This window comes from Python bivittatus, unplaced genomic scaffold, assembly GCF_059951505.1.
Source record: "Python bivittatus isolate LINGU-HERP-01145 unplaced genomic scaffold, Pbiv_v1 ctg000840_np1212, whole genome shotgun sequence".
Classification (NCBI taxonomy): domain Eukaryota; kingdom Metazoa; phylum Chordata; class Lepidosauria; order Squamata; family Pythonidae; genus Python; species Python bivittatus.
The window spans coordinates 39,800,321-39,827,140 of record NW_028277113.1 but is presented as its reverse complement, the minus strand read 5'-3'; the positions used below and the strand labels follow the sequence as shown (position 1 = coordinate 39,827,140).

The 26,820-nt window shown below is 38.1% G+C and overlaps 1 protein-coding gene across 3 annotated transcripts in view; it reads left to right on the top strand.

Annotated features, from left to right (window-relative positions):
- The first annotated feature begins 336 nt into the window (after positions 1–336).
- The window catches only part of TRAPPC8 (trafficking protein particle complex subunit 8), a 77,886-nt gene continuing 51,402 nt past the window's right edge, over positions 337–26,820 (top strand). Inside the window, exons 1-8 of one of the 3 annotated variants that reach the window (XM_025173937.2) lie at positions 337–743; positions 2,133–2,327; positions 8,160–8,243; positions 13,143–13,232; positions 17,460–17,634; positions 18,662–18,815; positions 22,635–22,725; positions 24,685–24,860. In XM_025173937.2, coding sequence (XP_025029705.1) covers positions 587–743; positions 2,133–2,327; positions 8,160–8,243; positions 13,143–13,232; positions 17,460–17,634; positions 18,662–18,815; positions 22,635–22,725; positions 24,685–24,860 — 1,122 coding nt within the window. In that variant the 5' untranslated portion in view covers positions 337–586. Of the gene's footprint in view, positions 744–2,132; positions 2,328–8,159; positions 8,244–13,142; positions 13,233–17,459; positions 17,635–18,661; positions 18,816–22,634; positions 22,726–24,606; positions 24,861–26,820 lie in introns of all 3 variants that reach the window. The other 2 variants (XM_007439427.4, XM_007439428.4) reach the window with 2 other exon arrangements.

Genomic DNA, 26,820 nt, shown 5'->3' with positions numbered 1-26,820 from the left:
GGTCACCTAGTTAACTACCCCCGCTCTTCTCCTCTCCTGCATCCCATCCCTAGAATAGCCTCTGTCAAGTGACAAGCATTAAAGCTGTTGTCCTGTAACAAAACTTCGTTTTCCTCCCTCGCCCTATTCTAATGGGAGAAATGCTGCCAACCCGCCAGCACTTCACACCGTTCTGCTTGTCCCTGCTTCAGTCAGCTCTTTCTACCGCGGCAAGGAACGTGGCACGCACGACCCACGTCAAGCGACTGTCCCCGCCCCGTTTCTTCCTCCCCACAAGATTCTCACTTCTTCCCGTCCACCCCCGTCACGTGATAGCCGCAAAGGTTGCCGGCCTAGTTTACCCAGTTGTCTTTTTCAGAACCAATATGGCGGTTTTGGGCGGTCGCTGAGGGGCCGGTACGGAGACAGTTGAGGCCGAGGCTGTTAGCGCTGGAAGGGGGGGTGGATCTTGTGTTCATTGGCGCGGATTCGGCTCCAGCACGGAGGGAGACGACGAGAAAAGAAAAGAGCGGGCCAAGTCGGGTAGGCCGTCTGGCAGGTCCTCCGCAAGAGCTTGGTGCTGTGGGCCGCTCTGTCGGTCGGAGAGATGGCCCAGCGAGTGCAGTCGGTGCAGGAGTTTCTCCAGGACTCGTTTGTGCCTTTAGTGGCCGCGTTGTGTAGCGAGGAGGCAGAGAGAATCACCCGCAAGAACAACCTGGGCTTCTGCGAGCTGGTAAAGCCGTTTTGTCGCCTCACTTCGGAAGGTCGGTGTCGCTTGGCGGGAGAGGAACTGGGTTGTTTACATGGCAGGGAGGGGAGTTCAACTATTAGCACCTTCGCCAGCTGGGCGTGTGGGAGGCTGCCGGGCCCTTTAAGGCCTTTCATTTGAGCCAGGAGGTGAGCGGGGAGACTTTCCACTGTTTACCTTTCGCCGAAATTTGCCAGCTGTGTAAGGCAGCTGCTGCCCGTCTGGGTTTTCTGCCAACTTCTATCTTCTGGTAAAGCCGAATGGTTGTGTTAATAATGAACTCGGAGACATACGCTGGGTTCTGCTGATGTATGGAAAATAACTCACAATAAACCTTAAACTGCCTTACAAAAAATATTTTTTCTTAGTAATAACAATATGCCAGTTATTTAAATGATAAAGCAAACTTTACATGGGGCTGCCTTTGAAAACAACTCAAAAGCTGCAATTGGTAGAGCTGCAGTAGCTCAACTCCTAACAAGGAGGTATCAGTTTAGTAATATTATACCTATTTCTTGGCTGCTTCATTGGCTACTAATAGGCCTCTGGGCACAATTCAAGATGCTGATTTTTACCTATAAAGCCCTACATGTTTTGGCACATGTATAGTTACCAGACTGTCTCTTCTGCTCAGATTCAGCCTGAGCACATCCTGAGAGGTGGGAGAGAGTCCCTATCCCTTGGGTTGTGAAAGAAGTTGGGTTCTTTTTCAGTAGCAGTCCCATGTAATGAAAACATTGCTTGCCTTATTTTGATGTGTCTAATATTAGGAAGTATTGTAACAAAAGCAAATGCAATATATGTCTGGAAATGTAAGACATTGAGGGGAAAAAAAACCAGAACAAAGGCAAGTTTCTAGTGGTGTGAATTTAGAAAAGGAACTTGTAGATCACTATGAGTGGGTGGATGACCTAGTCAAAATGATAATGTAAGAGATATTTTCTGAGTTGCAAGAAGGCAAGGCTTGATTTGAATTATGCTAAGTTGGGTTTGTTTTTTTTAGCAGCAGAAATGTTCTGCTGAAAACAGATAAAATTATGTATTTTTGTTTGAACCTCAGTGTACTCTTTTTTTATTTAAAAGGATAAGCTTTAGCATTTTCACATATGCATTTGTAATTTGTAATAAAAAGAATTAAATCTCAGGAAGTCCTCTGGTTGTAGTCTAAGACAATTTTATTCATATTTTGAACATTTGGAGCTGTATCCAATTATGTTTGTGCATAAGTAATGTTGAAGCCAGTTGGCAATTAGTTTTTCCTAATGGTGCACTTCCCATATAAATTTCAGAGGGTAGAATAGTTTGGGGGCATGGGGAACATGTTCAGAGAGAGAAAAACAAATTAAGGAATAGGTATATAGCGTCAGAACATGTTAGTTTAAACATGTTTATTTTCTTATTTCAGTGCACATGAGAGACCCTAACAACCAACTTCATGTAATCAAAAACTTGAAAATAGCTGTCAACAACATTATTACTCAGCCACCTCAGCCTGGAGCTATTCGAAAACTTCTGAATGATGTGGTGACTGTTAGTCAGCCTGCTGAAGGATTATTAGCTAATGTGATTACTGCAGGAGATTATGATCTCAACATTAGTGGTAAGTAACAAAAAGAACCTGTATGTATTAATGTCATAATTCATTTAAAATAAATATTTTATACACACACACACACATTACATACAGATTACACACACATACATTTTCTTTGTTGGAAAAGTGCTCACAGTTTCCTTCTACGAAAGTATGAATATTGTAAGTAAAGTTTGTATGCTACATATTTAGAGTTTGAAAATGTTTTAGTTTCATTTCTTAATCAAAAACCTTATTTGTCTCAGTTATCAAAAGCAGGGAAAGATCTGGTCATAAATTCACATAGATTTGGAATGATGTTTTCCTAATATATCACTGCTTAATGTTAAAAGTGTTCACGCTATTCATATGGGAGGACCTTGTTACTATTGCCACAAATGGTAGCCCTTGTTAGCCCCCTCATCCACTCGGTATTTTTTTTCAGGAAATTATAGAATTGGAACCAATCTCAGAGATAATCTAGACCAAACCTTGCTTTGTACAGAAAAGTCCTCAGAGCTAGCATTGATCATTGGCAATATTTTCCTTCTGTTGCTCTTCACTTATTTGTCTTCCTTTAGTAAGGAGATGTAGAGGGGCAGGACTCAGCCCCAAGTATTGCCTGAATAGAGTATCTGTTAGTAATGTAGAGGAAGAGAGGTAGTCTATTAGCCCTGAATTCTGACTGTACTATGAAATAATTACATTCCTCTGTTTTTAAGCCTCCTTCAAATTCAGATTGGCTGATCTTGAGAAGCCAAGCAGGATCAGACCTGATTAGTATTTATGAAAGTTAACTAGAAATTCCAGGATCAAAGCTGTACCAAGAAAGCAGTTGCAAACCACTTCCAAAAAAGTGTTTCCAAAAAAGCTACACTGATATGTTTGTGAAGTCCTCAGGAATTTGCTCAGTTTGCAAGAAACCCTTTTTTAATCTTGATAGTTTTGTATAGTAAGGTTCACTAGCTTATAGTTCAGATCACTGAGAGAGGCAAGGAAGTGACACTGGGGGAAAAAAGAAACCTTAACAGGAATGGAGAGAAGAATTTTAGAAAAAAACATTTCTATCTTAAAATATTCTTAATATGGTAAAAGGATTTAAGATTACTCTTTTACTATTTTTCTGTTGGACTCTTCTTTTTGTCTTAAAACTTTGTTATTTCCTTTTTGCATTCCTTTAAAAAAAAATTCTTTAGTTTAGGGTATATGTTTTTAGTACGTAAATTCCAATAGTTTTTTGTCAGTGAAAGGTATATGGAATTGTATTACATTTCAGTGCAGGTAGGTCACAGTTAGTGCAAGTTTGAATAATGCGATATTTGATTTAGTCTGAATTGTAAGTTGATACCAGATCGTGTTTAATATGCCCCAAAATTCAGTTAATGCAACGCTAGTGCGTGTGCAATTAAGGCTAGTGCATATGCAGTTGCATTTGGGCTTTTAGATACTGCTAATCTTTGTGTGTGCAAAATGGAGTAAAGGAAGCTTCCGTCAGGAAAACAGTACCAGTTTTAAAAAGAAGAGTTTACATTAGAGCAAAAATTTGATGTAATTGAATGACATGAACATGTCATAGCAACACTAAAATAGGATGAGATGTTGAAATGCCTGAATCTACAGTAGAATGTTTTTGCTTTTATTTTGCTTTCTGTATCTACTCTGTGACTTTGTTAACTATAAATTTAAATTAAAAGTATATTCTTTTTATCCTTTACTGTAATATTTCATTAATATACATATAAAAATTTATACTTAAAAATTTTCATTGCCTTTTTCTGTTGAGCTGGAACTAATTACCATATTTTCCATAGAAATATCACTTTGAATAGTATGAATTGGAATAATGCGACTATTTTGTGGGACTCATTAACCTCACTAATTCAGAGCTACCTGTACATGTCTTGAGATTTTTATTCTGTATCTGCATGATTGTGAAATCTAATTTATATAATTAACTACTGTTTTTCAACTCGCTTTGCATAAAATAATTGAATTTATGTAGTTCTGATTCAGTACTGATATTTGAGCTTTAGTTTATTGGATGATTTAATTCCTAAATATCTAAATTCAGCAAAAAATAGTCATGTCTAACTAAGATTGTAGTTTTACAAATAAATAGGAATGCAGTATCATTGAAGTAGTTAAAACATATAGGTTGATCCTGAATATTTTTGTTTGAAAAAAATAGTGTTGAACTCAGTGGTATATAAACGAATGACTTTTTCTTGAATTATACCCCAGGCTTTTTGTGTTTGAACAAAGTTGTATATTTGCATACCTCTTGACTAGTTAATACTTGATATAGGTGAAGAATATATTACAACAAAAGTACTATTATATTATTTACGTGTAGCACCTTGAGTATATACACTTTCAGAGTACAAGAGAACAGTTCTCTTCCTCAAAGTGTTTGTAGTCCAGCATTCAGTAGAAGAAAGCAAACAGTTGTTTCAGTTGCTTACACTTACAAATCAGTCTGTTTCTTGTAGATAGGCTTAATGGTAAAACTGTTTTTGATGAAGGATTGGACATGATTCACATAGAAATAAATCATGCATTGAGGAGGAATTTGAAGACACTGAGATGATGCATCATACAAGAGTGGAAGGAATCAAGATTGTGTCCAGGATATATTAAAATGGGAAGTATGGTTGAGCAACATTATAGTGAGCTTTGAAGGGTATATGCAGGAAGCAAGTGCAGGGATGTAAGGCAAGAATGTTATGTGATCAGTGCATTAAGCAAGATGTATTATTTTGGCTGCATATTCCTGGATAAACCTCAGGAGGCTAGGATGAGAAAAAAGACTGCAGTAGGCTGGAGTTCCTGTCAAAGTAAAAAGTAAAAAGAGGTATTTTTGCACTTTATAAAGGGAGAAACATCCCATTCCTGAAAAGGAAGGAAGGAGGGAGGGAAGGAGGGAAGGAAGGAGTCAAAGATAAAATCAATTAAGTGTAGATTTAAAAGTGAGATGGTAATATTATTAATAAATAAGGAAAGCATGTGGGGAAAGAGGTTTGGGAAGCAACAGTGAAATATATCTACTGAGTGAATAAGCCCAGTCAAGCAGAAATACTGCAGAAGCAGTTCAAGATGAAAACTTGAAGTGAAGAGAGAACATGAATTGGATGCTGTCTTTGTAAAGGTGATACCATATAGGACCAGGCAGCACCTCAGACTCAAAGGCAAAAAGATGTTTGGTATGTATACAGCTGCAGTATAGCCTGGGAAAAGACTTGTTTAGTTTAAGGAGTTGGAGACAAATATTCTGAAGTACCTTTATGTACTTTAATGTCCTAGTACTGTAAGGCATGGATTTGAAGCCATCCAAGAGCAGTGTGTTGAAAGGAAGGGTTGAAGGCCAGAACTGGATCCTTCAGAGACCCTAATAGAGAAGTAGTTAAAAAAAAATTGCAAAAGGAGAAAAAAGAGCTTACATGAATACTTATTGCGCATATACATGTGTACATTCATACAAATGATTTGTTTACATTTAAATAAGTTTGCTTGAGAAGAAGAAAAAGCAGATATTAAGGACATAAGTGATATAAGCAGACCTTATTTTTAAATGGTACTCTAACAGACTCCTGGTCAAAGTACAATTGTTCAAATATAGAAAAAGAGATAAGTGCTCCGGATCATTGTGTAACTGATGGCGAATTGGTATCTTTCCATCCTTGTAATATTACCTTTTTTTCAATCGTAAGAACATGTAGTAATCAGTTCCTTGCTCCTGTTCTTAGTTTTCATATCGTTAGTGTGTAATGTAAAATAACGTAAATATCAGTGAAACCAAAGAATCTTCCTGAGTAAAACTGATTCTGGAGATAACGTCTAGCCAAAAGGGACCCAGTATAACACAAGAAACACTTATGATTCATTGTGCATAATGTTGCTTTTCTTTGTTTGAAAAACAGCTACCAACTAGTAAAAAAATATTATTGAAGAGAGAACTTTGACTTGATTTTATTATAGTTTTAAAATCCCTTAGAACCTAATTACTAATAAATGGAATGCAACTAAGATAAAGACATTGTTTTTCTTTATTCTCTTCAAGAGTTTGCTCTAAGTTAATGAATTTGGTCTTGTAAAGAGATCAATAAACCAGGATCCTCCCTCCAAATAATTCCTAAGTCAGGGCTAGGTAACTTGGTACCATCCTGATGTTTCTGGACTAACTCTTACAGTCTCTTGCAATTTGCCAAGCTGTTTGGGTTTGATGGGTCAAAAGCATCTAGAAGCACCTCTGCATTAAACAAATAATTTCAGATTACTTAAGCCATTCCTATTAATGGAAGAAACAAAAATTAATTGCAGGTCCCAGTGGATAGCTTGGTTTACAGTAAATCAACACTGTACAAAATCCTGATTTCTTTGCATACAAATGTAGCAATTTAATTTTTCCTGGGCTATTGATTTGCAAATTTCAACTAAATTTTTGCATACTAGCCCTTTTGATAATAATATGCTTAAACTGGAATAAGTCATAGTATATTTATTGAACTAAACTAATAGTTTAAATTTACTTAACCGGATCAGTCAACCAAAATTTTCAGTATGTATTACATACAGTGCATTCAGAAAGTGTTCAGACCCCCTTCACTTTTTTCAATTTTGTTATGCTGCAGCCTGATACTACAATCGTTCACGTTCATTTTTTTTCTTATTAATCTACACTCAGTACCCCATAATAACAAAGTGAAAACAGAATTTTAGAAATGTCTGTAAATTTATTAAAAAGGAAAAACTGAAATATCACATTGGCATAAGTATTCAGACCCTCTGCAACAACACTTGAAATTTAGCTCAGGTGCCTCCCATTTCTCTTGATTGTTGCTGAGCTGTTTCTACACCTTGATTGGAGTCCACCTGTGGTAAATTAAATTGATTGGACATTATTTGGAAAGGCACACACCTCTCTATAGAAGGCCTCACTGCTGACAGTGCATACTGTATCAGAGCAAAAGCCATGAGGTCAAAGGAACCACCTGCAGAGCTCAGAGGCAGGATTATTGCAAGGCACAGATCTGGGGAAGGCTACAAAAAAATTTCTGCTGCACTGAAGGTTCCCAAGAGCACAATGGCCTCCATAATTCTCAAATGGAATAAGTTTGGCACAACCAGGACTCTTCCAAGAGCTGGTCACCTGGCCAAACTAAGCAATCGGGGGAGAAGAGCCTCAGTAAGAGAGGTGACCAAGATCCCAATGGTCATTCTGACTGAGCTCCAGGGATCCTGTGTGGAGATGGGACAACCATCACTGCAGCCCTCCACTGATCTGGGCTTTCTGGCAGAGTGGCTAGAGTTGCAAAGAAGAATGGCAGAAAATCCCCCAATCCAGGTGTGCAAAGCTTGTCGCGTCATACTGAAAAAGACTCGAGGCTGTAATTGTTATCAGGTAAGGGAGATCTGTGTGTTTTTCATTCAGACAGATTAGTATTTAGGCCTGACCTTTTTTTCCCTAAGGGGACAACTGCTGTTCTTGGTTGTAGTACAAACTCTTAAGAGTAGTATGATTTAAATTTCCTTAATTTTTAGAAAGAACAATTAAATATCAATTGCCCATAACAACTTTGTTATTCATTTACTCATTTACATTTGCCTCAGCATAAACTTAAAAATTAGCTGCATTTCATAGATTTCTATTCTAACAAGATACTTACTTCAAAATGCTGTAAATCGGTATGTTAACGTATTTTTCAAGTTGCGTTGAGAAAGTGTGAAATATTCCAGAAATATCAGTTTGAACTATGTACATATTGGCTATGTGTATTTTAAAATCTAGGAAATACAATACGGTGAGCAAGATATTTCAAACTGTATTTGTTTAGTGTAATAATTCCATGTTTTCTCTGTCAGATCACTCAGTTAAAGCTAGTGTTCCTTGGTACAGTAGTTGGAAAGACACACTGATGGGACTGAACACATCCACATTTTATTCAGGTATTTTGTGTGATAGGTGTGGGTTTTCTAAACTGACTTGTTTCTGTTCCTCTGTTATTTAATGCTTCCAGATTTCCTTATAACCCAATTATAGTGTAGTGCTTTCTCAGAATTGTTTTTTTCCTCGAGGAATATCGGTGGTGGCTATGTTTCTCTAGTTGATTCATATACTATTGCTGACTGTAATCATGAAATATTAAGTGCATAAACCATATTTTCAACTTCTGATTGATTTGATTGTGCATGCTGACTTTTACAGTACCTGCTTTTTCAGATATTATTTCCTTTCTCTTATCTTAAATAACTTCTATGTGATACATGGTATTAGAAGTGCTCCAGGAATTGTGTGAATTTCTGCTCATTTTCTTGTTAAAATAACTTATGAATGATCCTTTATTACTGCGTAATAGATTTATTCTTATGTATTTCACCGAATTTGGTTGTATTTCAGCAAGAGAGTATTTAAAAAAAAAAAAAACTGATTTTTCCTAGGGCATTTTTTTGCAGGAAAGGGCAATATTATTTCTCTTTAAAAGGACAGTGAAATTGCTTTGAATGTAATTGTGTGTTACAACTGGAATCTGTGGAATAGTACTTGAGGCGCATTCCTGAAGATTATTCTCTCTCCTAGTGTGCTGCTTGCCTTCTAGAAGAAATTTGCACTGGAGAAAATAGGGGGATTGCAGCTGCCTCTGTTCTAAATAGTCGGTTGATACCCTTTCTTCTTTTATGCAAGTAGCCAGAAGAAATATTTCTTAAAAGCTTTTCTGGGATTCTGATTTTGTAATTTTTTTTATCTTTTTCTCCTGCACCTGGGCTCTTTTAACACACAATGTATGGACTAGATAATGTGTATCCTGACTGTGTGTCAGTTTATTGCATTTATCTCCTAATTGGTGGGATGCAGTATGTTGGTTTGTAAGATAGCCTCTAGATTAAAGATTCTGGCTTGCCAAGATTCTGTGAGCATGTTTGGCTGCATTTGTGACACACTGACTAAAATTGACTGGTACTGTCTTGCTATTATCGTGTGTCACAGGTATGATTAACCTAGTGTAGAATTTGTCAGATTAAAAAGTATGTGAGGCACTGATTGGCCCAAGTAATGATGGACAGTGGATCTCAATTCTCTGGGCCAGTCTGGTGATAACCATGGCATATGGAAGATTGTAACTTGGAATGTAAGAGGAGTAAATGGTAAAAAAAATGAGTTTATAAATAAAAGAAAAGAAAAATAGGGTATATGTCTGAAACTAAGTGAAGTGGAAAGGATATAATAGATTTGAAGGTGGTCTGATCTTGTGAAATAAAGTTGGTGAATACATGCTGATTATGAATGAAAGGTCTTAAAATGTAGTCAGAAAATATGAATTGGTGTCATTGAGAAGTCGCTATTGCATATGAAAGTAAGAAGTCATGTTTTGGTGATAGTTGTATGTTATGCTTAGTGAATAGTGATAATGGAAAAACAAGATAGGAGCTTGGAAAGAATCATGTAACATTCTGAAATAATGCTATCCAAGGGGGAAAAGATATTCAACTATGTGATAGGAATGGACATGTGGGAACAAGACAATGGAATGGCTGGTGTGGGTCTTCCGGCTGTGTGGCCGTGTTCCAGAACACGGCCACACAGCCCGGAAGACCCACACCAGTCATTGTATTCCGGCAGTGAAAGCCTTCGACAAGACAATGGAACTCCAAAAAAGTGGTTGGACCATTTGGAGAGCTGAATGAAGGTTCTTATATACTTCTTATGAGGCATTTTCTGAAATGCAATAGTAAGTTAAAACTTTGTCTAGAAATGGTATGAATCCCACTGAGATGATATTCTTGCTAGGAGAATGAAGTATTAAATCCAATTCACTGTCTGCACTAGTGCCTGGTTGGAAAATTAGTTTAGTAAATTTTTTACATTATTGAGCTGCAAAAACCCAACAACCACTAAATGGCAGCAGAGAGGATTCTGAAAAAGGATTCTGAACCTTTTTCTGCTATCTGCTGTTTTTGTTTGTTTGTTTGTTTGTTTTTTGGAGCTTTGCAGTCCAGTTACAATATGCCTAACTATTACTTTCCTCTATTTTTCCCAGTTTTTTTCAGATGAACATCTTTTAATCTTTGTAAAACATGTGAACAAGCAGAAAAAAACAATTAACTTTTAATCAAAGGGAAGGGTAAGAGGAGAGTTCATGAAAAGTTATGTTAATGTAGAAAAGATTGCAAAGGACTTTCTTGTACCAAATGTAGAAACAAATGCTTTTTAAATATGCTTCCCTCTCCATTCTAAATGTACTTCTGGAGAGAAATACAGGTGGTCTTTGTTTACTGACCACTTGTTCAGCAACCGTTTGAACTTATGAAGGTGCTAAAAAACAAGACTTACAATGACTCCCTGCAGTTATGTGATTGCGATTTGGGCGCTTGGCAACCAGGGTGCATTTACGATGGTCACAGCGTCCCGCAGTCATGTGATCCCCATTTGGAACCCATCACTGCCAGCTTCCAACAAGCAAAATCAACAGGGAAGCCAGCAGGAAGTCTCAGTCATGTGACATCATGTTTAATGACCAGTGATTTGCTTAATGACTGTAGCCTGAACTGATGTAAGTCAGCGTGGTCATATGTCATTGTGCTTAATGACTGCACCACTTAGTGATGGAGTTGGTGGTCCTAATTGCAGTTGATAAGTGAGAACTACCTGTATGTGTTTGAAACTTTGCAAGGGTAATTGTTATAGAAAGGAGAATAATTTGAGCAAAATAAAGGTTTATATTACAGTGTATAGAGCTCTCTGATTTAAGTAGCATATTACTGGATGCATGGTCTAGTATCTGTGCAACTGGTTATTTGTGCACCTTGAACCATGCTTATGTGGCAGATATTAACTAGTGTACTGATGTGTTTTTTTGCCTAGAATGTGATCTTTGCTGTACAGTCTGTGTCCTCTAAAACTTTAGAATTTGGATTAATTTGGCTTTTGATTTCTGGATCAATTTACTGATTACTGTGCTAACTGGAATTTTGAATTTGAGCTCAAATTGTATAATTAATGTTTTTCCCAGTTTCTCAGTTTCTATCCTTGAGCAGCAACAGGACAGAGAGTGAAGTTTACATCAACCAATTAACATAGAAAATAGAGAGAAATGATGTCATTGTGCTCTATATCTGGAAAACAATTTCAAACAGTTTCTTAAAATAGGAAGAAATCTTCACATGAAGGTTTTGAAAAGGAGATTTGTTTTGTTGTAATTTTCCACACGTGCTAAGGTTTGGATATATTTAAGGGCAACATTTCTTGAGGTTCTTAGATTTTTCCAAATTTCGGTGCAAGTGGACTCCTATTGGAAGGTGCTTATCCTTGTCAGCAAAAAGATGAAATAGTACATTTGCTGCTCTTAATTGGACTTGTGATAGCAGGTATTTAGAAACTTGCAGCCAAATATTTGCTGCAATTGATCTGCAATTTCCAGTCTTTGTTCTCTACTTTCTTTGTCTAAAGAATGTGAGGAGTGTTCATTGTTTAATAAGTGTATCAATTTGAAGGATGCACTGCAATGATGTAATCATTTTAATTACTATGTGCAACATAATGGTACTGCCTTTAAAAATGGGTGTGCTGGAAGAAAGAAAGATTGTATTATTGTATCATACAATTTTAAATTTATGCTTTATGTTTAATTCTCTTCTTGTTGGACCAGTGATTTTAATACAGGTAGTCCTAGTTTAGAGACCACAATTGGGACCGGCAACTTGATCATTAAGCGAAGCTGTCGCCAAGTGAAACTGTGACTGTGCTTATGATCTTCAGCTTTCCTGTGCTTTATAGACCTGCGAAGGTCATAAATGCAAGGATTAGTTGTAAAGTTACTTCTTCATCACTGTCATAATTGTGAATGGTCATTAAACGAGCTAATAGCTAAACAAGGACTATCTGTATTGTTAAAACTACTATTGTAATTAGAATTCTAGCTTCTTAAAAGATACTGCATTTTTGGAAAGCTGCAAATACATATTACTGCTTCCTATATTTCTAATATGAATTAAAATAACCATATGATCAGACAGTTTATATTAAGAATTGTTATGGTTCACTTAATTAAAAATACAAAAAAAGATATTACCAGTTTTAAAGGCTTTATAGAATGTAGGTGGCAATCCTGTGTATATTGCAATACAGGTAGTCCTTGCTTAATGACCACAATTGGGACCAGCAATTCTGTTGCTAAGCAACACAGTCATTAAGCCAGACTTCACATGACTGCAACGGGCTTACAACCTCACTTCTGCCTTAGTTGTAAGTAAGCAAGACATCACATGACTGCGACTTGCAATTTTACTGCCAGCTTCTCCATTGACTCTGCTTGTTGGAAGCAGGCTGTGAAGTGCGCATATGGCGATCACATGACTGCAGGATGCTGCAGTGGTTGTAATACGAGGACCAGTCGTAAAGTTACTTTTTTAGCGTCATAACTTCAGACAGCCGCTAAACAGGGCAGTCGTTAAGCAAGGACTACCTTTAAGTAAATTCTTATTGAACTTAATACCTTGTATTTTTGAATAGGCATGCATAGAATCAGACTGTCAGAATACAACTCATAGACTCTCAGGTTACATTTAACTTTGTATTTGAATTTCTTTCATAGAGATAAGTGGAAATATCCCTAATTATATATAAAAGCATAGATGCAACTTCTTAAAGCTTTCTGAAGTTCTAGTACATGGTTATGGGACATACTGACAACTCTGATTGTAAAATTCTTCTAATTAAGTAACTGATAATATTGTTTAACTTGGTATATTATCTCAAGCCTTATTTTATAATACATAAGTAGCAGGAAAGGTTTTATAGCAAAGTAGGTTGCTCCCTTAATAATGTCTTTAATTTCTCATTTATTTCAGCTACCACCCCATGGTTTGAAGCTTATCGAGAGAGCTTTCTTCAGTCTATGCCAGCATCAGACCATGAGTTCCTAAACCACTATGTAGCCTGTATCCTTAGAAATGGAAAGACATGATACAGTTAGCTTCAGACAGACCTGCAGTGTCTCTAGTTTGAATAACTCAAGAGGAAGTGACCCAAAGAGGAGGAAATAGCACTTGAAAACATGAAATAGCGATTAGACATATCAATCCCAGGATATATAATAAAATATTGGATCCAAACTTCTGGATATAATCAAGTGTTCTTCCTTTGCAGTAGGTTTTTGGGTAGTCAAATTGTGAAATGTTGAAAGATAATAATAAACTGCTGTGAAAAAGCAGAAGTATCACAGTGAATATTAAAATATCTAGCTAACAACAGAGGTCTAAGATATCTAAAATACTGAGCCAAGCTAAAAATTAATTAAGGAGGCTGGGTGAATACCTGGAGGGTTTTATAAGACAGGTATGATGAAATCTGACAATTATCTCAAATGAGAGTGGACCAAATTTATGAATAACTAGTGGTGCTACACACGCTGCTCCCAGGTTCGGCTTATGGCCACTCACTCACACACAGCCTGTTGAGGCACGCGGATCTTGTCAGCCCCCCTTGCTTTCTACCTGGGTTTTCCAGATAGGTGTGGCTGGAGCAGACAGACACACAGCCCTGGTCAACAGCGGGGAAATAATTGGGGATACACACAAATCACTTCCAACCGAACACTGAGGCACAAGAGGTTCTTTGTAATACACGGAGACCCAGTGAATTTAAAGTAACAGCAAAACTTTACTGGTTGCAAGGTACATTTGCTCTTCCTCATACACACACACACTTACCCACGTCCTTCCCAACTAGGCTGCCAGGCACTAGCTAGAGGGACGGAAGCCGCCAAGTCTGGATGACTCAGATGACCAAGACGACTCAGACGACTCAGAGTGGGCAGGCTTTGGGACCCCTTTTATCCCCAAAAGGACAAGTTGATGGGATTGGGGTGAGGGCCTCCATGTGCTCAGGCCCAACTTCCTCTTTCTGGTTCAGGTCCTTTGTTTTTTCCTTAATTTTCCTTAACGACTTGCTTCCTTCTTATCTACCTCTCTGAAGGGATCTCACAGATAAGATTCCTGGCTTTTGTCCTCTCTGCTTACCTTGCCTGCTTCATCTTTAGGTTATGGCAGCTTCAGCCTAGTCTCACAGTGGCATGAGTATAACTCTAATCCAGCTGATGAAATCAGTGCAACCCCCCTGCTCTTTATGCGAGTAGCAAAGTGGCAAACACACCCAGTCTTAGAGAAGGCAGTGAAAGCAATAGGTTCTTCAGCAGAAAACTAGGTTTCCTTAACCATTGCCAAGGCAATATTGCTATCAAGATTAATCTGAGGGTGAATGTTATTCAGTACATGATTAAAAACAAAGTCTGTCAATTAAAACTGCCCAAAGTCCCTTTTTAGCGAGATGGGCAGTGACAAATTTGAGAGAGAGAGAGAGTATTCTCCCTCACTCATGGACACACTTTGTCTATAGTTTGATTCTTGTTAAACTATAAATCTTACTTCTGTAATTTGTTATGTTTTTATAGCCTATTTACTGAAGCTAATATTGTGGTTGACATTCTTAGAAGCTATTTGTTTATTTTTTAATTAATTGAAAGATTAAACCTATGTTTCCAAAAGTTATAGGTAACATAGAAATAATGCCATGACTTGAAATGACAGAATCTTATGTGAGAATTCTTGGGTATATTCTAGTTTTTATTCCAGCTTTCATTCAGCCAAAATCTTACTGGCATTTAATTCTAAGTGTGCTTGCTTGCTTGCTTATGTGCCATCAGGTTGTTTTCAACTCCTAGCGAGCACATAGATAGATTTTCTTCATGACAATCTGTCCCTAACCTGGTCTTTCAGGTTTTCCAACTGTGTATTCATTGCCGCTGTAACTGAGTCCATCCACCTTGCTGCTGGTCATCCTCTTCTTCTCTTTCCTTCCACCTTTCCCAGCATTAGAGCCTTTTCTAGAGAGCTAGGTCTTGCATAATGTGTCTGAAGTGGGATAATTTGAGCCTGGCATTTGTGCCGGTACTGAGAATTCTGGGTTGATTTGTTCAATGATCCCTTGGTTTGTTTTCTTCGCTGTCCACCATTTCAAGACTGGAACTTCCTTCTGAGTTCAGAGAACTTTTGAAAAACTTTCCTTGTTTTTCCATGTCTGTTTCCCTCTTTGATTCCTTTACAGATGTTGTTGCAATACTGCTTCTTGTCTCTTCTAACAGCTCTTGGAAACTCTTAGTGAAGTTTCTTTTTGAGATTTTTGTCTTTCTTGGCTTTGGTTTCTCTTCTCTTTGCAATTTCCAGAGTTTGTTTTCTTCTCTTTCTTCACTTTTGGCAGTCTCTTTTCACATTCATCCTTAACATCTTTAAGCTCATTACAAAATTCCTCTGGTTCTCTATCAGTGAGGTTTAGGACTTCAAAGCAATTCTTGATGTTCTCCTTGGAAATGGTGAGTATATGTTCAATATCATTTCCTGGAAACTGACTGGCTCTCTTCTTCTTTAATTCAACTTGGAACTTGCACATGAGTAGTTCATGATCTGTTCCACAGTCAGCACCTGGCCATGTCTTTGATGCTATGATTGAGTTCTTCCATCTCCTTTTAGCAGTAATATAGTACATTTGATTTCTGTATACTCCATCTGGTGGTGTCCATGTTTACAGGTGTTGTTTTGGTTGTTTGAAGGTAGTGTTAGCTATGAAGAAATCATTGGAGTGGCAGAAATTGATAACTTGGTCTCCTGATTCATTTTGGTTTCCTAGGCCATACAATCCAATTACATTTTCCTTTTTCATGTTTCCAACTTTGGCATTCCAGTCTCCAATCACAAACAGCACATCTTACTTTCATGTTCTGTCGATTTCAAACTAAATTTGATCATAAAACTCATCAACCTCCTCTTCTTCTGCATTGGTGGTTGGAGCATAAGTTTGAATGATCATTGTATTAAAGAGTTGTCCACGAAGTCTAATCGATACTGTTCAGTCATTGATTGCATTGTAGCCAAGTACTGTTCTTGCTGTACCCTTCCTAAGTATAAAAGCAACACCGTTTCTTTGTTTTTCATATCCTGAGTAATAAACGGTGTGATCTTCTGACTGAAAATGTCCAATCGTAATCCATCTCAATTCGCTGATGCCTGCAAATTGTAGTTATTTCATTTCACCTTTCATTGTCTTGAGTTTTCCCATGTTCATGCTTCTTACATTCCATGTTCCTAGTATCTTTGCAGCTTTGGAATTTTTTTTTCTGTACAGGTAGTCCTCACTTAATGACCTTAATTGAGACTGGAATTTCCATCATGAAGCGATGCGGTTGTTAGGCTAAACATCATGTGACTGCACTGCTTAGTGATGGCAGTTCTGGTTGTGGTCATTAGACCAGGTTCATATCGTTAGGAAAGGACCTCATGCTTCTCCTGCCCTGCCACACTTGTCTCCACTTCAGCTCCCCCAACCTGTCTGTCTCTCCCCCATCTCTGCCCCTTTGGCCACCCTGCACTCTGCTGACACCCCAGCTGACCTTTGCCATCTTCTTCCTCCCACAAGGCCTCATGAAGGGCCAGCAGCTGCCTCAGCCAGGTGTGCCTTGTCAGCAGCAGGAGGAAGAAGATGGCAAAGATCAGCTGTTCAGAGTGGCAGAGGTAGGCAGCAGAGCGCAGGGTGACCAAAAGAACAGAGATGGGAGAGATAGGTGGGTGGGGGGAGTTGAAGTACACACTACGATCATAAATGCAGGTGGGCTGCCAAGCATCTGAATTTTGATCACATGACACTGGGAACGCTGCAATGGCCATAACTTCAAGGACCATCCATAACTACCATTCATTCAACACCATTGTAACTTTGAGTGGTCGCTGAACAAATGGTCATTAAGCGAGGACTACCTGTATAGCATCATCAGCAACTAGATGTCATGAAGACTTTAATCTAGCCACATCCTAAACACCAGAAGTACTCTGAAAGATTCTCAGCTCTTCTTCAGTAGCATATTGAGTGCTGTCCAACCTGAGGGGCCCATTCTCTGGTACTGTATCATCAGTCATTTTATATTTTTATCCATGTGGTTTTCTTGGTCAAAATACAGGAGTGGTTTACCATTGCCTTCTCCCGTGCAGTATGAATTGATGCCTTTGCCATTGTCACTAAAGTGATCAACTGTCTCCAGCATCTTCCAAAGGGCTTAGTATATGCATTAGTCATTAGTTAACTTTTACAGTTATGATTCTACCTTAACATTAAGTAAGGTATGCTCGTGGTGTCATCTAGTGAATCTGAACCTGTGGAACAGTTTCTAAAGCTATCACAAGAGCAACATCGGATTCAACATAGTAATGAATATTCTTATCCAAAGTGGTTTATTCCAAACACACTGAAATATTATGTGTTGTTGCATGATGTGAGTATAGGAGAGGAACAAAGGTGAGTAGGCATCACTAATACTTCATAAGGCTTCTGAAGTATTAATTTCAAGCTGCTTGTCCATTTATTCACTTTAAAATAAATGAAAACATAAGGTAGCCTAAAAGAGAGACCTAATTGGTCTGGTTGTTAAGGTAAATCAGTAATGTGGATTGAAATGATCCCCCCAGTTGTTGCTTGTCCAGATCCATTCTCCATCACCTTATATGAAACAATTGGAAAGTAAAAATGATTGATGGTTCATTATTTAATCTTTTCAACTACTGCTGTATATAATGGAATTTTCTAAAAATTAAATAATATTAAACATGGAGAACTTCCAGCACAGGAGACCTGTACAAGGTTGAAAAGAGTAAATTTTTCTTTCTTTTTCTGACTCCTTTTATAATCCTACATTGGGTTATAAAAATGTATAAAAGGAAAGGATGTTTTTCCTTTGTTAGGGCCCTACCCCCACTCCAAGCAATGCCATATAAAATATGCTTGTCATCATTCTGGCTACTTAGAGGGAGAATGAACTAGGAGTCCAGCTTGGATGGCCTAATGTTGTCTTTAGACTCCATTTATGCTGCATTTATTTTGTTTTTCTGATGAAGGAACATTAACTGTTGACTATGCACCCATCTTGGATTTCACATAAAGTAATTTCGTGTCCAGTAAATATTATTCTTTTAATAACATAAATGTAATTCATTGATGTCTCTAAGAGAAATTGAAGCTAAAAAATTGTTCAAGTGGCAATTATAATTTGGTATACTCTATCTGATAGCAGAAGGAAGAGTGATTATCCAAGAATGAAATACATAATCACCCTTTCTCATCTTTTCCCTTTTATGTTTTAAAATGCAAAGCTCAAATTTTGCCTGTTACTTCAACCAGGAACCATTTTTTGTGCTAATCATTGTTGTATTCCTTATATTTAATGAATTTATTCTCACTTAAGTTTCTCTCTGTTCTCTCTGTCATTCTTATGTTAGTCTTTCAAAACTTTATAGTTTTCTCTTGGCCATATGTAACCTTTTTTCAGAGCTGATTCATTATATGAAGAAATGAAGCAGAGATATGGGACTCAGGGTTGCTACTTGCTTAAGATAAATTCTCGTGTGTCTAATCGAGGAACAGATGAACAGATTCCTGATCCCTGGAGCCAATATCTGCAGAAAAACAATATCCAAACTCAGGTATCTATCTGTCTACCTATCTACCTATCTTATGTATGCATTTGTTTATTAGAATCAAGCCATTCTTCACCTGTTTTATACTTCTGACATAAGGAGGTTGACAGCCAACTCCTTTTAAACATTCTTTGGGATATTTAGTAAATGTGAAAAGTATTTTTATTGAATTAGATGACAATTAGTCTCATCTTAAGAAACATGCCTAATATTCTTTAACACCCTTAAGCATCTATTAATGTGGGACAGTCCAACTTTTAGTTCAAAGTTCTTAGAAATAACTAATAACCTTAGATACACTGTTTAATTGTGTATTTAAAAAAAAAACTTAGAATCACACAAACACATCCAATATGAATAGTAATTTATAAACATTAGCATAGGTATATCTTTGTGTAGGTATATTAATCTTGAGTTAATGTTAAGTTTTACAACATTTGCCTTTTAGCATAAATGTAATTTTTAACTATTTATGTTGATTTTCAAGGTAAATTTGATATATTTATGACAAAAAATGGAAAAAAAGTTTCTTGGATTAACCCTTTCCAGATATTCTGCAACAACTGAAACCCTGGTTATTACAAATTTCCATAGAAACATGAGAGCCTATAGAAGCATATGAAACTTCTTCCAGTTAACTGAATATCCTGATAAATTACCAAACACAATTTCAGTACATTCTGGTATAAAAATATGTAATTTTCAGTGAGACATAATATTTATTGGCATATAATTTGTATTTAACTCCAACCACTGTTATACCTGAAATGTGTCCTCTGTCTAATAAAACAGGCCAGTGCTTCCAATTGCAAATTAAAAATAAGAGATTAAAGACATCATTGATGAATTCCATGAGATACTTTGATAGATGAAAATTTTATTTGTAATAACTACAGCATGGAGTTGGCAATTCCTGTTGGCAGGAATTTTGACTCTGAGGAGTAGAGGGATTTGGTGAAGCAGGGTTGGGTAATAAAGGGAGGTGGTATAGAGACAGACTCCCTGACTGGCTTCTTAGGCTACCAGACTGAAAGAAGCTTCATTGTCAGAAAGAGGAAGATATCTGAAATTATGTATATCTTGGTAGCTCCAGTCAAAGAGAGGCTTTCAGCAGTGAAGGTTGAAGGAAGGGTCAAGAAAACACCTCTCATCCATGCTGCTCTGAATCAGGAAGAAGAGTTCTGGTTACTGGTTTCTACAAAAACAGAGGGATAGATGATGGGACATGAAAAGAGAATAGTTGGTGTATTTGAGGAGCTAGAGTTTCCCAGGGCAGGAATATAGAATATATCACCTCCTACTGAGCATGAGAAATGTAGTTGTGTGTCCATTAAGCTGTGCTAAAGGGGAGAGAAAGGGAATGGGAATAAAAATGCAAAGAATATAAAAAAGAATACATTGGTTTCACTTTTCAGTTAATTTCATGGAAATTTTAAGTGTGAAGTAGTTCACTCTTTCCAAAATAACTTAGAGCTAACTATCTAGTGTAATCCTTTTATCCTTCATCTATATATATACTACTAAAACACTCATGTCTGTTGGTAACTTTTCACTGGGAAAAACCATGTGTCAAAGGCCAACAATTTTTGAACCAAGATACAGTGGGGCAAAAAAGTATTTAGTCAGCCACCAATTGTGCAAGTTCTCCCACTTAAAAAGATGAGAGAGGCCTGTAATTTTCATCATAGGTATACCTCAACTATGAGAGACAAAATGAGAAAAAAAATCCAGAAAATCGCATTGTCTGATTTTTAAAGAATTTATTTGCAAATCATGGTGGAAAATAAGTATTTGGTCACCTACAAACAAGCAAGATGTCTGGCTCTCACAGACCTGTAACTACTTCTTTAAGAGGCTCCTCTGTCCTCCACTCGTTATCTGTAGTAATGGCACCTGTTTGACCTTGTTATCAGTATAAAAGACACCTGTCCACAACTTCAAACAGTCACACTCCAAACTCCACTGTGGCCAAGACCAAAGAGCTGTTGAAGGACACCAGAAACAAAATTGTAGACCTGCACCAGGCTGGGAAGACTGAATCTGCAATAGGCAAGCAGCTTGGTGTGAAGAAATCAACTGTGGGAGCAATAATTAGAAAATGGAAGACATACAAGACCACTGATAATCTCCCTCAATCTGGGGCTCCATGCAAGATCTCACCCCGTGGGGTCAAAATGATCACAAGAACGGTGAGCAAAAATCCCAGAACCACATGGGGGGACCTAGTGAATGACCTGCAGAGAGCTGGGACCAAAGTAACAAAGGCTACCATCAGTAACACACTACGCCGCCAGGGACTCAAATCCTGCAGTGCCAGATGTGTCCCCCTGCTTAAGCCAGTACATGTCTGGGCCCGTCTGAAGTTTGCTAGAGAGCATTTGGATGGTCCAGAAGAGGATTGGGAGAATGTCATATGGTCAGATGAAACCAAAGTAGAATGTTTTGGTCTAAACTCAACTCGTTGTGTTTGGAGGAGGGAGAATGCTGAGTTGCATCCAAAGAACACCATACCTACTGTGAAGCATGGGGGTGGAAACATCATGCTTTGGGGCTGTTTTTCTGCAAAGGGACCAGGATGACTGATCCGTGTAAAGGAAAGAATGAATGGGGCCATGTATCGTGAGATTTTGAGTGAACACCTCCTTCCATCAGCAAGGGCATTGAAGATGAAACGTGGCTGGGTCTTTCAGCATGACAATGATCCCAAACACACCGCCCGGGCAACGAAGGAGTGGCTTCGTAAGAAGCATTTCAAGGTCCTGGAGTGGCCTAGCCAGTCTCCAGATCTCAATCCCATGGAAAACCTTTGGAGGGAGTTGAAAGTCCGTGTTGCCCAGCGACAGCCCCAGAACATCACTGCTCTAGAGGAGATCTGTATGGAGGAATGGGCCAAAATACCAGCAACAGTGTGTGAAAACCTTGTGAAGACTTACAGGAAACGTTTGACCTCTGTTATTGCCAACAAAGGATATATAACAAAGTATTGAGACGAACTTTTGATATTGACCAAATACTTATTTTCCACCATGATTTGCAAATAAATTCTTTAAAAATCAGACAATGTGATTTTCTGGATTTTTTCCCCCATTTTGTGTCTCATAGTTGAGGTATACCTATGATGAAAATTACAGGCCTCTCTCATCTTTTTAAGTGGGAGAACTTGCACAATTGGTGGCTGACTAAATACTTTTTTGCCCCACTGTACTTCAAATGGGCTAACTTACAGAATGTGTCCAAAATCTAGGACCCATGACTCCCGTGAATTTAAATTTGACAAATTTTATGAAACATTTTATGACAAAAATTATAAAAAATTATAAAACATTTTATGACATAATACAAAATGCCATAAAAAGTGGTCAGCTCCTGATGTTTGACTGGGCTATACAGTTCAGTATGAATGACATGGCTATTTTCAAGGCAGATACATCTCTGAATATCCCCCTGAATTTTTAAGAACTTTTCCAGTGACAGCAGTACATTAGGAACTCTGCCATTGTTGAAGGCATTGAGGAATCTGGTAAGGAAATATCTCTGAAACGATAACCCAATGGGTCACAGGTTGTCTAGTCCTTATTTATGCTTAAATATGTACAAAATGTTGATCCCCTAAGAGTCTGCACAAAAGTTGTCTAAATATTGATCTGCAATTTAGTGAGAATCTCGTGTGTCTGTCTTTCAAAAGTGAGTATTTCTAGGTAAGGCCAAATTGTTTAAAATTTAGTGTCTAAGCAAACTCTTTGGAAAATAAGTCATTTCTAAAATATTTTGATGCATAATATTTTTATAAAATTGAAAGTGTTTTTGTATATTTTATTCTGACAGGAAGTTTCTGAAGATGGCACATATACAGTAATTTCAAATAAGAATTCTGATCACTTCATACCGCTGGATGGGTTAGATAATTATTCCAAAGGTGCATTTCTTTGAAATAAATAAGACCATTCTAAGTATTTTAGATCTCATTTTGATCACACCAGAGTTTGCATACCTTCACCAGTTTATAAAAGATCATTTGTCATCAAGAACATATTTATTGCAGATGAGTTCCTTTCCCTTTCCTTTCACTATATATGCTGGATGACGAGAGTTAAATGTGTGTGTATTTATACATTTCTGTGTGAGATAGTGGCATGTGTGTATGACAGAGAATACTTGTCATATGCAATTGAGGATCATTTAATTTTATAAATGGAGTTACTTATCATAGAGAGAAATTACAAAAGTTATTATTTACCTTATTCTACCCTTTTCTTTTGGGCAGGGTGTGTGTGTGTATGTATGCATATTGTGTCAAAGGCACACTTTATAGGATGAGTATTTGTGGCTGAATTGGCAACTCTGGATACACGATGGGGAAGCAGGGCATTCCCCAGGTATTTTTGTTTGCTTATAATTTTATGTTTACCATACTTCCTCTTTTGCTGAAATGTCGTAAATTCAGAGGCATCTTCCTTTCAGGTAAATATGGTATATCCTACTTTTCAGGTAGCCATTTTGCCAAGACAGTTTACTTAACAGTATGATTATAAATAAAAACTTAAATAGTGCTTTAAAAGGCAAAAATAAGAGGTCATTTGAGAGCAATAAACCAATGGGAGGAGAGGGGAGAGTCCAGATGAGCAGACTTCTGAGATAGTCTTTGCTTACCTTCCCCCTTCAGTACTTTGGAAGAGAGGTATAACAATGCTAAAATAAGTGTCTTAAGCTTCCACTAAGGCAACACACTAATATTATCTTTAAAAATCTTCCCTGAAACTGGAAATTTCAGTCCTGTCCCCTCAAGACTGTCATTACATTACTGCCATATTCTCTGAAGCCATTGGAGGCTGGAAAAAATTAAATAAGGGCCTTTGATGAATAAGGTGCTGAAACTTGCCTTTTATAATGGTCAGATATTGTGAGATTACCTGATACATATGCACATGTATGTATGTGGGTTTGTGAATTGATATGGATGTGTGTACTTATATAAATATTCTGAAAGTCTGAAATCTTGCAAGATAGTAAAATTTTATTATGCATACAGGTAGTCCTCGACTTACGGCCATTCATTCAGCGACCGTTCAAAGTTACAACAGTGCTGAATGAATGGTGGTTACGACTGGTCCTTGGAGTTCCAGCCATCCCAGCACCCCTGTAGTCATGTGATCACAATCTGGGTGCGTGGCAACCAGCTTGCACTTACTACCGGTTGCAGTGCCCCGCAAGATCACCATTTGTGACCTTCCCTGCTGGCTTCCTCAGAAAGTCAGTGGAGAAGCCGCCAGGGAAGGTTGCAAGTTGCTGGGCAAGTCTCCCCCACCTGCATATCCTCCTCAGTCCTCCTGCGTTTGCGCTGCACTGGCCACTCACGCACCCCCATACACTCTCCCCAAGCTTCGACACACCTCCCTCACACCCTCACACACCCCTGAGCATCCCCACATACCCTTCCGAAGCCTTGCCCCACCTCCCTCACGCACCCCCTTGTGCCCTCCCCCACCCGACAGCAGGCACTTACCTGTCTGTTGGCCTGCTTGTGAGACACCTGGGACTTGCAACTTCCTGCTGGCTTCCCCGCTGACTTGGTTGTGGGATGCTGTTAGGAAGTTGCCTTGCCTAATGACGCTGGGATTCAGTTAATGATGGCAACCAGGACCGCAGGGATTGCCATTGCTAAGTGATGTGGTTGCGCTTTATGACTGCATTGCTTAGCAATGGAAATTCCTGTCCCAATTGCCGTAGTAAGTTGAGGACTACTGTAGGCATTTTCAAGTCATAATTAATAATTGTTTGCATAATTTGTTTTTCTTAGATGGTTTATCAAATAACTTTAAGACTCACCCACTTCAGTTGGATCATGCTAGTGACAGTAGTTGTTTTGATGGCACAGATTACGTAAAGCCAAATTCATCTATGCACGAATCAAAGAAGTCAAATATGTGGACACCTCACGGCACTTGTTTGACACTCACAGATCATGATCGAATTCGGCAATTCATACAAGAATTCACTTTTAGAGGACTTTTGCCACATATAGAGAAAACTATCAGGCAGCTTAATGATCAGGTAAGTAATTTTCTTTTTACGATAATGGTTTTTTTTTCCTTTTGGCTGATAGTTTTTTGTTTTTTTGGCTGATAGTTATTTTGGCTTAGCTGAAATTCAAACTAGATTCACATTCAAAACCTGTTATCTAAAATCTTGACACTATTCAGAACAAATCCTGTATATGTGTCAAGTCCACAAAGTCCAAACCCCAATTCAGAAGAATTCTCGTGAAACCAGGCCTGGTTCAGATAAATGCTCCTTTATTGGTTGGTACATGCAGCTTGAAGCAAAGCATTGCTAAAACTAAAGCCCACATAAATTTCCCTCTACTTTTCCCTTCTCCCCTCCCCCCCCTTCTATTTTGGTGCCTGATTTCTTTCTCACAGGATTGTGGCCTTGTAAATTCTTCTCCTTGATAACACAGTTCTTCCTGGCCTTCAGGCTACCACCAGTTTTGTCTGCCTTCATGTCTTGCTACAAATTCCCATATCAATGTAAGCAACTATCAATCTCAAAGCAATACCCCAAGCACACCTATTAGCTACTATTCCCCCCCCCATTACAAATGGCAGAATCAAAGCAAGCAAATTCCTATTGACTACTATAGCTATTAAATCAGTCCTCTTGTGATTAACATTTGATTGATGCAGGTTCTGACATGCTGCCCCCTCAAAAGAACCCTCTTCCCCACGATGGTCTGGAAGCCTGGAAGACAATAATTTAAGGTTATTTGATTACTGATATATAAATTACATTTTCTCAAGTATTTCACTTAGGCTTGTCTGGATATTTTTTATAGAATTCTAAGAGCAAGTCAGGTGCTTTAACATGTTTCTTTGAGACCCATTCAGCAAAGGATTTGGGGAAATGTTTCCAATGCACTAAATACTGAATGTCCCCCTTATGTTTTCTGGAGTCCAATATTTCTTTGATTTCAAAGTGTTGTTCTCCTTCAGTCATGATTGGTTCTGGATTAGGCACTGCTGGTCTCCATTTATCAGACTCTTTGTATGGTTTCAACAGATCACTGTGGAAAACAGGATTAACCTTTCTTAGATTTTTGGGGAATTTTAAGCGTATTGAAACAGGATTTATTACTTTCTCCACTTCAAATGGTCCTACAAATTTGTATCCAAGTTTTTTACAGGCTTGTGATGATTTTAGATTCTTTGTGGATAACCACACCTTGTCCCCCACCTTCCAAGGTTCACGTGGTGCTCTCTTTTTATCTGCTTGTTTCTTATAGCTTTCTCTTGCTTTTAAAATGGCTTTTTCTGTGATTGGCCATAATTGCCTTATTCTGTCCCCCCACTCATCCACCAATTTGATTCCTGTCTTTTCATGAGGCAGTTCAGGTATAGGTACAAAGTCCTGGCCTGATAGAATTTTGAAAGGGGATAGATCTGTACTATCATGTACAGCGTTGTTGTAAGCAACTTCTGCATAAGGTAATAAATCCACCCAATTGTCCTGTTGATAGTTTATAAAGTATCTTAGATATTGCTCCAACCCAGCATGCCTCCTCTGTCGCTCTGTCTGTCTGAGGATGAAAAGAAGAGCTCATGGCTTGCTTGGATCCCAAAGGTTTTAAAAATGCCCTCCAGAATTTTGAGGCAAACTAGACCCCCCCTGTTGCTGATCACCCTTTCTGGACAACCGTGTAATCTATATGTGTTGAATAAACAATCCAGCTAATTCAGGCGCTGAGGGAATTGATTTGCAAGGGATGAAGTGTGTTTGTTTAGAAAACAAGTCAGTCACAGTCCAAATCACAGTCTTTTTTCTGCTCTCTGGCAAATCCACAATGAAGTCCATTGCAATCTCTTTCCAGGGTCTTGTAGGGCTTGCTACTGGCTGTAACAACCCACATGGCTCCCCCCCCCCGCCTTTTAGCCATAGCACAGACAGGACAGGTATTTACATAATCGGCTACGTCTTTTCTCATGGAAGGCCACCAAAACTGTTGGCGTAATAGATG